This window comes from Vipera berus (genome assembly GCF_964194415.1).
Source record: "Vipera berus genome assembly, chromosome: 12".
Lineage (NCBI taxonomy): Eukaryota > Metazoa > Chordata > Lepidosauria > Squamata > Viperidae > Vipera > Vipera berus.
This window is the reverse complement of record NC_138215.1, coordinates 5,259,294-5,270,860: the sequence shown is the minus strand read 5'-3', so window position 1 is coordinate 5,270,860 and position 11,567 is coordinate 5,259,294. Positions and strand designations below refer to the sequence as shown.

The window sequence follows — 11,567 nt, the reverse complement described above, 5'->3', positions numbered from 1 at the left end:
CTTCTCTAGTGAGTCCTTCCTTCTCATTAGGTGGCCAAATAATTCTCTTATTATAGCCCCTCAAATATTGGAAGACTGCTATCCTTTCACCCCTAGTCCGTCTCTTTGAGAGGCTAGACAGGCCCAATTCCCTTCAATTGTTCATCATTCGTTTTAACCTCCAATCATCTTTGTTGCTTTGTAACCAACATTACACCGCTTAGGGAGGAAGCCCAGGATCTAAGAGGCCAGACAGCCATCTATTTTATTATTTACATTTAAAATTATTCATTTGCTGTACAGTTATCTTCTGTATGGCACCAGGGGGCCTCCTGAAAAAGGAGGAGGATCATCAATCAAGCTGGGGTAGAGTTCTCTCTTGGTTAGAAGCAGGCACCAGGCAGGCATCGCTCAAGCACTCATGTTTGGTTAAGCAGCTGTGGACGCGTCATGCTGAGAAGTCCTGGGACTGGCAGGAGGGCATCGCCTTCAGCATGGCCATGCGTGACCCCAGATTCTCCTGGAGGTAGTACAAGAGGTAAAGTTCGTAGTGTTCTCCAGATTCAGGAACCCGGATGCTGTGTCTCTCCTGTGGATAAATCTGGGGCAGAAAGAAAGAGAAAGAAATCCGTTGTGACTGGGATGTAGAACGCTCTCTGGGGAAGAGGGTGGCAGGTGTTCACCTGTGGCCTAGCACTTCAAGAAATTTAGACAGCTTCTTTCCACCTAGAGCTAAGGAAAGCTGAGCTGTTTGATGCCAACCTTTAAAAAGGGGGGAAACAATGTCTGCTTTTCCGCAAAACTGCCATATAATGTGGTCACGGGACCGAGGGACTCTGCAAGTGGCAGTAAACATGGCTGTGTTGCGTAGTCAACCGAAGTGTGGTCACATGACCCCTGGGGCATCAGAAGAGTGGTCATGTGACCCTGGGGAGATGATCCTCGAACCTGGGTTGTAATTCCCTTGTTCCAGGTAGGTCGTAACTTCAAATGGTTGCTAGGAAACCAGTGGTAAGTCAAGGACTGCCTGTACAACACCTTTATTCATCCTAAGCTCCCTTTGTAATTTCTCAGTTCCCCAAGTTTCTAAGGCTTCAGAAAGAACCGCAGGCTCCTGAAGACAGGAAGAAAAATGTTGAGGTCAACCTGATTTGGCTGAACTCATTTGATCAGGGGTAGAAGAACAACAGCTCTCTTGAAAGTTAGCCAGGAGCTCTCCAAGGTCCTGATCCTGCCTCAGCCTGATCACTTTATATGACAGCGGTCTCCAACCTTTCCAGCCCGGTGCGCTGGCGGAAGCAGCAACGGCGCAGGGAGGGAAGGGGGATGGTTTCATGCATGCACAGCTTTCACAAATGTAGCTTCGTGCGTGTGTGCGCGCATATTCACCCACCACTGCTGTGGCCCAGTTATCAATGGGCTACAACTTGGCACCGGGCCGCAGACCAGAGATTGGGGATCCCTGTTATATGAACTCCAGCCCAACCCAGACCCAATTTTAACCCTTGCATTTTAGAGCAGCACAAATTTCTCTGCTACCTGGAGGTCGTAGGGTTTGCCAGCCCTGACCAGGAAGCTCAGCAAAATACTAGTATGTGCAAAATGAACATTTTCATCCAGGAATCCATGCAGTAGCAATAATCGGTTGGGCCTGCAGAAACCAATAAGCAATAGGAAAAATGTAATTAGAAATACAATCCAGTTGCTTAACTATTATATTTCCTGCAGATTTTTCCCCCCACATCTAGGAACGCAGTATTTTATAAAATCACCTAATGACCTAAAGAACAAATAAAAACCAATTAAAGTGAGCAACTGGGTTGAAAGCAAAAAAGCTAAATCCAGCAACAATACTAGAACTGTTTTTCCCCCAATAATGTCATTGCTCAGAGCACATATATTTGTGTATCAGCTTCTACAGCATACTCAGATTAATCATTTGTCAAAACCATCACTGAAAAAAAAATATTATTATTAGAGACAGGCATATTTTCTTTTTTATATAAAAACTTTTTTTACTCTTTTTTTAATATCACACACACTTACTGTGAAGGGAATTTGTCTGCCTGCATGGCTACTGAGCCCAGATAATAGCCCTGCTCGTTATTGTCCGGGTGCCCCATGTAACGCTCTGTATAGCCCGTGTCGTAGAAAAGCCACAATGTGACCGGAGCACCAGCAACTGCAACCTGAACAAAAAATAAAATCAATCAAGTTGACTGTAAGCATTTGGAAAAGTTGTCTCGACTGGATTGAAGCCTAACTGCAAACCATAACAGGAAGAAATAATACTGTAGTTCAGACATGTCAAACACAAGGCCCGGGGGCCAGATCCGGCCCGCGAAGTGTTTTCATGTGGCCCGCGAAGCCATCCTGGAAACAGTGAGGGAACGGCCCCCACTGCCTTGGCCCTGGCCCAGAGACCCTCCTTCTGCCAGAGACCCCCAGATCTGTCCCATTCCTGCCCAGGCCCCCTTGATGCGAACGATGTAGAGCTGGCCACGCCCACCCAGTAGGCCATACACACTCTAGCCACGCCCACCCAGTAGGCCACGCCCACCCAGACCACACCCACCCGGCCCCCCCGAGGGCAACCGCAATGCTGATGCAGCCCTCAATGAAATTGAGTTTGACACCCCTGCTGTAGTCTATCCTTTATCATACCTACCTTCAAGCAGTTCTCAACTTACGACTGTAATTGAGCCTGCTTGTAAGTCATAATGGTTGTAAAGTCGTTTATCCTGTGACTGATCCGAATTTACAATATTCTTTTTCTGGAAGTTGTTAAGGGAATGTGGTGGTTGCAAAGAGAACGCTGCAGTCATTAAAATAAAAGCTGCAGTTGTTAAGTGAACCCATTGTCCACAAAGGCCTTTTTTTTTGCTGAAAACCGGAAATGCCACTTTCCAACAAAAATCATACTAAATCATGGTCATGTGACTTTGAGATGCTACAAATATGGCTGTGAAAGATGGAGGGCAAGAGAAGAAGGGGACGACAGACAATGAGGTGGCTGGATGGAGTCACTGAAGCAGTAGGCATGAGCTCAAATGGACTCCAGAAGATGGTAGAGGACAGGAAGGCCTGGGGGAACGTTGTCCATGGGGTCGCGATGGGTTGGACATGACTTCGCAACTAACAACAACAAAATATGGCTGTAAATGCCACATTTGGTGTGGCCAAGCGCCCAAAATGTGACTGCAGGGGGAGCTTGGCCATCAGAACTACGCAGTGGTGAGTGGCCAATAAATTTGATAAACAAACGAACAACAAGCAAACTTCGAATCCAGGTTGTTAAATACTTTTAGGGGGACCATCAGAACTTCAAATGGTCACTAGGCAACCAGTCATTAAGTGAGGATTACTTGTATCAAATTTGTTATATATCCTTCTGTTCCAAGAAATGACTCTAGGTGGTGTACAGCGAAAGAACAATAAAAGTAACAAGCACAGTCATACTGAAATATACTGTACCTGTATAATTCAGTCAGCAATGGAGTCACCTCAAGAGCCCCCCAGCCTGCTCGAGACCACCTCAGGCCTGGCCTTGAGGGACTTCCATGAAAGTAGGAGGGAGGGATGGAGCTGGTCTTGACTTCTTTGAAACTTTAACCCAGAATAAAGATCAGCTGGGAGTGAAGTGTTGTGGTTAAAGGTGCTTAACTGGGACTAGAGAAACCAAGGTTTGAGTTCTGACTCAGCATGGAATCTCCTAGGTCCTAGGAGATTCAGGATGGGGAGAAGTGGGATGAAATGAAGAGTTGTCCCCCCGAGGTGAGACCAACCAACTTGGTCCAACTCTCAGAGAGAAAAAACAGATATAAAGCTAACAAGAAATGTATAGACAAATGTGATAAATTATACTTATTTATCCTGGTACCTCAATATGAAACTTGTGGGTGCCACTTTGCTTATGTCCATCTCCCTAAACTATTGAGTGAAGTACCTACTGTTATTGCAACCATGATGGCATGTTGTCCCCAGCCAACATATTGAAACAGGAATATGTTGATATTGAAACAGGAATAAAAGCATAAAAAGCTGCAGAGGAGGAAAACATTATTACTTTTTTCTATCCTTCTTTCCTTCCTGGCCTTCAACCTCAGATGTTTGAAAACGGAGCGAAGCCACAGGTCCTGTACAGTCCCCAAAGTCTAATCAGGGTCTCCAAACTTGACAACTTTAAGACTCGTGGACTTCAACTCCCAAAATTCCTCAGGCAGCCATGGGAGTTGAAGTCCACAAGTCTTAAAGTTGCCAAGTTTGGTGGTCCCTGGTCTAAATAATTGAATTTTTTTTAAAAAAGAATTCCACACAGAAAAACACACCCGCAGCACATCTGCCCAAAAGAGGTGAATGGGCCGTGGCAGCTGAACCAACCTTGAAAATATCTGGCTTCTGCAGCAGTGCCATGAGGGAAAGAAATCCACCATAGGACCAGCCATGAATGCCAACCCGGTCTAAATCAATGAACTCGTATTGGGAAGCCAAATACTGCAAGCCTTCCACTTGGTCGCCAATTTCAATTTGTCCCTGTTGGAAGAAAAAGAAAATATGCACGGAGGAAAAATATCAGTGTTTAAATACCAAACAGCAGAGTTAGAAGGGACCTTGGAGGTCTTCTACTCCAACCCGCTGCTCAAGCAGGAGACCCAGGGGTAGGCAAGCTTGGCTCTTTTATGACTCGTGGACTTCAACTCCCAGAATTCCTGAGCCAGCCATGCTGAGGGAAAAGGGAGAGGTTTCCAAGCTGAGCCATGGCTGGCTCAGGAATTCTGGGAGTTGAAGTCCACCAGTCATAAAAGAGCCAAGCTTGCCTACCCCTGGCCTAGGCCTAGGCCGCTTTATGACTTGTGGACTTCAGCTCCCAAAATTCCTGAGCCAGTCACGCTGAGGGAAAAGGGAGAAGTTTCCAAGCTGAGCCATGGCTGGGAGTTGAAGTCCACGAGTCATAAAAGAGCCAAGGTTGCCTACCCCTGCCCTACACCATTCCAGACAAGTGGCTGTCCAGTCACTTCTTAAAAGCCTCCAGTGATGGAGCACCCACAGGTCCTGGAGGAAGGTTGATTGTTCTCACTGTCAGGAAATTTCTCCTCAGTTCTAGGTTGAATCTCTCTTTGATAACTTTCCATCCGAAACTTCCTTCTCCTGCTTTCAGGATGAGGCCTGTGTCCTTATTCAAGTGATGAAAGGACACTGAACTCAAAGCGCCTTTCTTCACATTCCCATCAAAAAAGACGAACGTGGAAAACCTTCACTCTAGCTTGTGTTTATTTGCTGTTAATGTTTACCATCACTTTTGAGGACTCTGCTCTCCCAAAACTGAGAATGAGGACAGAGAATGATCAAATTGGACTTCAACTCAAAGAATTCCTCAGCCAGCATGTCAATGATGCCAAGCCTGGCCCAGAGGATAACCCTAATTACAAAAAAGACATATTAAAAAGGCCGTTGGTTCCTTTCAGCATTTGCTAGCTCCATTCATGGGGCACTCAAAGGTACTTGAGTGGACTTTCTTGTTTTTCTTTGAGGACGTTTTGCTTCTCATCCAAGAAGCTTCTTCAGCTCTGAGTGGATGGTGTGGAACGGGAGGATTTATACTCCTTGCAGACAGCTGGTCATTTGCATCCTTTTAGAGAGTGGCTAAGAGATGCGGTGGCTCAGTGGGTTAGGACGCTGAGCTTGTCAATCAGAAGGTTGGCAGTTTGGCGGATCGAATCCCGAGTGCCACGTAACAGAGTGAGCACCTGTTACTCGTCCCAGCTTCTGCCAACCTAGCAGTTCGAAAGCACGTAAAAAATGCAAGTAGAAAAATAGGGACCACTATGGTGGGAAGGTAACAGCATTCCGTGAGCCTTTGGCGTCTAGTCATGCCGGCCACATGACCACGGAGACGTCCTCGGACAAGCGTTGGCTCTTCGGCTTTGAAACGGAGATGAGCACTGGACCCTAGAGTTGGAAACGACTAGCATGCATGTGCGCAGGAACCTTTACCTAAGGTCATTTGGAGGTTTACCTGTGTCCTCAGGGTCATCTGAGTGGTACAAATGGGTGTGGAACCTTCTTGGCTGCAGGATGTTTTTGTCCTGTGTCCCTTCACTGTTGAAGACAGGCGCAGGCTGGGGGGGGGGGATGAGTCTGTGTTGTCTGCACCTCAAACTGAAGCGCAAATGGTTCCTGCAGTCTGCAGTTTTCTGGAAATCCGTTCATAATCCATCACCCTTCGAAGGGTAATTCATCCCGAAGTGAAAGGCTAAACATTTAAGTATAAATCCTTCCATTCCCCACCATCCAGTCAGAGCTGAAGAAGCTTATTTTCTACACTTTCACAGAGAAAAAAGGGAAGACAAGTTTAAAAAAACAATTACAAAAACCTTCTTGCCTTGGTATCTCCCACTTTCGTTTCTCCACCGAAAAGCATCTATTTCCCCATTTTCAAAATTCTAGCGATGTGAAGAGTTCTAAAAATTCTGAAAAACATTCCCCTGACACTGTAATTATTCTACTCCAAACCACTTTGCTAACTAAGATGGGTCTTGCACAGGATTGTAGTCCCTCCATCAGAGATACCATCACTGTTGCAACTAGGCTAGCATTGAGAACCCAAACTTGGCTAGATCACTCCAAAGGTCCACATCTCAAAACATCCCGAATCACTGGTTGGAGACGGGCGGCTACGCAAATTGAATAAATAAATAAATAAAATCCTTTTTACAAGGAGTAACCAAATTGTACGCAGGGAGACCATACGCAGGCCATGAAACTATCACCTTGTCTCAAAGCTGCTTTTTCAAGAGGCAACTGGACTTTGTTTTTCTTTGAAGACCTTTAGTTTCTCATCCAAAAAGCATGCAAACGACCAGCTGTCTGCAAGGAGTAGAAATCCTTCCGTTCCCCACCTCCAGTCAGAGCTGAAGAAGCTTTCTGGATGAGAAGCGAAACGTCTTCAAAGAAAACAAGAAAAGTCCAGCTGCCTCTTGAAAAAGCAGCTTTGGGACAACCAAAGACCTGGATGACGGAGAATCTCCACAGTCATTCATGGGACAATTTACCATCTTATATTTGAAGGCGCCTTCAAAGTTCAGGCCTCGGTGGCAGGAACCTCGATTGTCCAGCACCACCACCACGTAGCCCAGAGAAGCCAGGGTGTTCAGTCGGAAATATTTGACTCCTTTAAAGCGGTTGTTTACAAGCTGCACCTGGAAGGATGCATTAAAAGCATCATCATCGCGGTTGATGTTGTTTTTTAAATCATCGAGGAACAATAAAGGACAGAGAACAAACAAAAAGAATCACGTATTTGACTGGTGTTCTTTGGAAATTCATATTCCAGACAAGAGTCTTAGGACGTACCAAATATTCATGTAAATTATGGCATACGTTGAGTAAATCCACAGTTCAGGTCCAAATAGAGGTATACTGTAATACAGGGTTGTTGTTTTTTACAACCAAGACTCACCTGGGGGCCCCCATAGATGAAAAGCACCGTGGGGTATTTCTTCCCGGGTTGTAAATCATGGGGCTTATACATCATTCCATAAAGCACAAATCCTGAGGAACTGTGAAAAGAGAAGATCTCTGGGGGGACGTAATCTGGGAGAGATCCTGCAGGAAGCAAAGAAGGCATGGTGAAGCAGAGAAACAGGAGAGAGAGGCCTGGCGCCGTATTTGAACAGCTTTCCTGTGGGTGTCATATCCCAAATCTATCTGCAGAAGTCAGATTTAAGTTGGAATAAACTGGCTTCAAAAGGCTGAATTTGCCTAGAAGTGGGGAAAATGGGGTACCTGAATTGGAAGGTCTCAATGCCCATTTCTGCAGCCTCAGGACCTTCCTTCCTTCCTTCCTCCCTCCCTCCCTCCCTTTCCAATTCAAACAATTTCCCTCAAAAGAAGCAAGACATTTCTGTCTTCTGGCACAATTTTTTTTAACAATCTGCCTTTCTTCCTTCCTTCTTTCTTTCTTTTGTTCCTTCCTTCTTCCCTCCCTCCCTCCCCCCCCTTTCCAATTCAAACACTTAATTTCCCTCAAAAGAAGCAAGACATTTCTGTCTTCTGGCACAAAACAAATTTTAACCATCTTCCTTCCTTTTTCCTTCCTTCCTCCCATCCCTCCCTCCCGGTTCCCCACATAAAACCAGAATGCCCCTGAGCATCGCAAGCCCCACCGCACCCTGATCGCTCCCCCCAGATCAGAAACATGCTTAGCTTCCAAGAGCAATCTGCTACCTGAGGAATGCAAAATGGTGGCCCAGAATTCCTTGGACCTGTGAGCAATCTCCTTTTCCAGGCCAGTCAGCTTGTAGAGGGAGACCTGGTGGGGGCTTTTCTGATTACTAAATTTACATATAACCATTTCACAGTCCTGCCAAAAATAAAGAGAGAGAGAGAAATGGTATCAGAGCCATAAACCAATGTTGGCTTGAATTCCAGTTCCTTCTTCAATTTCCCTCAAGAACAAGGTCAAACTCTGCTAGAGCTGGGCTGCCATTTCTTCATGACTGAGCAAATCTCCAACTCAATATAACCTAGTTGTCAGAATCCATTTATATGCCATTCATAAATCCCTATCTGTATGTTCTAAAATCTTACATCCCTCACTGGATTCTGCCATTCCTAAGGAGGAGAAGAGAAGATGTTAATTAGCTATCCTCATCCATTTGTGGCAAGGGTGTTTATTTCAGCCTGCCTGGAGGCCGTCATTAAACCAGGGGAAGAACCTTTGAACTGAGAAGAACAAAGAAAGGCAGGGGGGGAGAGATCTGGTTTGTATCTCCAATTAGAATCTGAAGGGGAGGAAGGAAATGTCGTAAAGGCATGGAAGATTCCTCTTCCCTTGGAAGGTTTGGACACCTGAACCTTTATTGATCCAGGACTGACCAAATGGACTGAGGGGGGGGGTTCACTCGGGGATACTTTAAAAGTGTCAACCTGTAACACAGTTTTCATATCCTGTCTAGATTTTCCACTGACAATCATGTTTTAGTAAAAAGTTCCTTTTTGGACAATTCTGTCTCCAAGAGTTCTTCTTTCCTAAGACATGGATTGGAGTGGGACCTGACACTAGTTCCATGTTTCTCAGCCTTGGCAACTGGAAGCTGTGCTGGCTGGGGAATTTTCGGAGTTGAAGTCTGCACATCTTCCAGTTGCCGAGGCTGAGAAACTCTGGCCTGGATATCCTGAAACTGCCACTGGCTTCAAATGTAGAAAATTCCCGTCCCCGACACAAACGGAGCAGCTGCCAAATTGGAGAAGGTTGTTAAAGGCCGAATCTAACTTTCTGCAAAACTATCCATTTTCTTTTCTTTTCTTTTTTCTTTTGACTTTGTGTGTTGTGAAACCTGACCACTATAGTTTAGAAACAAGGCTTTATTACTAGGATCTACATGTGAATGTGGATTTTGCTTATTTGCACAAAGTGGGGCACATCCACCCAACTCCAGACTGAATCTGGACATCACGCTCCGATAACTGACTTGGTGCACACCACACGTAACACCATAAAACTTGGTGGATAAACAAACTCACAGTGGCTAAGTTCACACATCCGCCTAAGCTAAAAGAAGATTACCGCAATCTATCTCTGTCTACTTCTACCGGCAGTCCTGGAGTTACGATCACAATGGAGCCCCAAATTTCTGTTGCTATTTTGTTGAATTGGCAGGCTGGAGAACTGGAGGGATGGAGAATGTGATTTACGACTGTGAGTTAAAGGAGGGAATTGTGCTTTGATACTATGTTGTCGCTGAGGAGAGGGGAATTCAGATTTTGGCTTTGACTATGTAAGTGCCAAAGTTACGCTACTCGAATAAAGATTGTTTAAGGAAAACAATGCCTCAAAGTTCTTTGAAGAGTTTCCTCTGTCGGAACCATGACACGAGACAGTTGTTGAATGAGTTCTGCCCACTTTGTCAACTTGCCCAAGTTGTTAAGTGAATCACTGCAGTTGTTAAGTGAATCACTGCGGTTGTTAAGTTAATAACACGGCTTTTAAGTGAATCTAACTTTGCTCATCAGACTGTCACCAAAGGGGATCACATGACCCCCGGGATATGACAACTATCCTAAACACATGCCAGTTGCCAAGCATCTGAATTTTGATCATGTGACCACAGAGATGCTGCAACGGTTTTAGGTGTGAAAGATGGTCATAGGTGACTTTTTCCAGTGCCGTTGTAACTTCAAATGTCATTAAATGAAAGGGTTATTAAGTCGAGGACTACCTGAACCCACTTTATGTTCAGGAGAGGACTTTCTCAAGAAGATGACCAGGTTCCCTTATAAACTGAAGGCATCATAGATTGAGATAAGATACCTGACTAACGTAGCAAGCGTGTGAGAAACCACGTTCGGTCAGTCGCTTGATCTCTCCAGGGTTCTGGTAGCTAACAACGTATAAGTGGTGTTCCAAGGCAGAATCTTTTGTACCTTCAAAATATACCAGTTTGTTAACTTCATCCACCCGGATCTGATTAAAACAAAAACAAAAACAAAAGCACAAAAACAGAAGTGGCCCATCAGGAATACCCGAGCAGCATTTTCAGTTTTTGCTTTACTGCCTGACAAGGAAGTTAATGCAGAGTTACCTAGTCACGCAGGGGTAGGCCACCTCGGCTCTTTTATGACTCATGGACTTCAACTCCCAGAATAGCTGACTCAGGAATTCTGGGAGTTGAAGTCCATGAGTCATAAAAGAGCCGAGGTGGGCTACCTCTGCCCTAGTGCTATAATATCCTCCCTAGGACCCTGCTAAGCTATTTTTCTCCGAAATGGTATTTTGTCTGAAATGGTATCGGGTCTCTTGCTTGAGCAGGGGGTTGGACTAGAAGACCTCCAAGGTCTCTTCCAACTCTATTCTGATTATTATGATTAACTCTGCTATTCTGTTAGAAATAGTCAAGAAGAGACAGGACAGCCGCTTGTGTGAAATTTAATTTAATTAATTTAATTTATTAATATTTCTATACCGCCCTTCTCCCGAAGGACTCAGGGCGGTATACAGGCACTCCTGCTTGAGTGATATAGGCACTCCTGCTTGAGTAGAAGACCAAGGTCTCTTCCAACTCTATTCTGATTATTCTGATTATTCTGATTATTCTGATTATTCTCCTGATGATTATTCTGATTATTCTGATTATTCTGATTATTATTATTATTATTATTATTATTATTATTATTATTATTATTATTATTATGTCTGCTGTTTTGTTAAGCTGGAACCACCAAAACATATTGGATAAGATAACCTTTATTGTCTTTGAAGGGAAAAGAATTAAGACGAAGGGAAAGGAATTCAGACCCGGGTCGATAGAGTTGTCCTGAACCAGCAGGGCAGCCTCGTCTCCAAAAGAACTCTGGAGAGTACACTGCCCGCTGAACTTTTATTCACCTCCAATATTACAAAAATTACATCAGTCTCACAAACAGGATACACAGAAATAATTGGATACTCAGGTGCTTATGAGATCACAAAAAACAAGATAGCATAAGATGCATGTGAAGTCTTTATCATAGCGTTTCCCAAACCTCCCACATGCCAGGCCCCCCTCCCAGCCAGGAGAGCGTGCTCTGCACTGAAGCTACGGAGAGGC

The 11,567-nt window shown here is 44.8% G+C and overlaps 1 protein-coding gene across 7 annotated transcripts in view; it reads right to left on the bottom strand.

Annotated features, from left to right (window-relative positions):
• Positions 1-218: 218 nt before the first annotated feature.
• DPP8 (dipeptidyl peptidase 8) overlaps positions 219-11,567 on the bottom strand; it is a 38,299-nt gene continuing 26,950 nt past the window's right edge. For 4 of the 7 annotated variants that reach the window (XM_081337540.1, XM_081337541.1, XM_081337539.1 and 1 more), the window contains 8 exons: positions 10,292-10,444; positions 8,206-8,341; positions 7,439-7,584; positions 7,032-7,178; positions 4,360-4,512; positions 2,026-2,168; positions 1,519-1,630; positions 219-580 (listed from right to left, as the gene is read on the bottom strand). In XM_081337540.1, coding sequence (XP_081193666.1) covers positions 428-580; positions 1,519-1,630; positions 2,026-2,168; positions 4,360-4,512; positions 7,032-7,178; positions 7,439-7,584; positions 8,206-8,341; positions 10,292-10,444 — 1,143 coding nt within the window. In that variant the 3' untranslated portion in view covers positions 219-427. Of the gene's footprint in view, positions 581-1,518; positions 1,631-2,015; positions 2,169-3,453; positions 3,778-4,359; positions 4,513-5,882; positions 6,298-7,031; positions 7,179-7,438; positions 7,585-8,205; positions 8,342-10,291; positions 10,445-11,567 lie in introns of those variants that run through there. The other 3 variants (XR_014027712.1, XR_014027713.1, XM_081337543.1) reach the window with 3 other exon arrangements.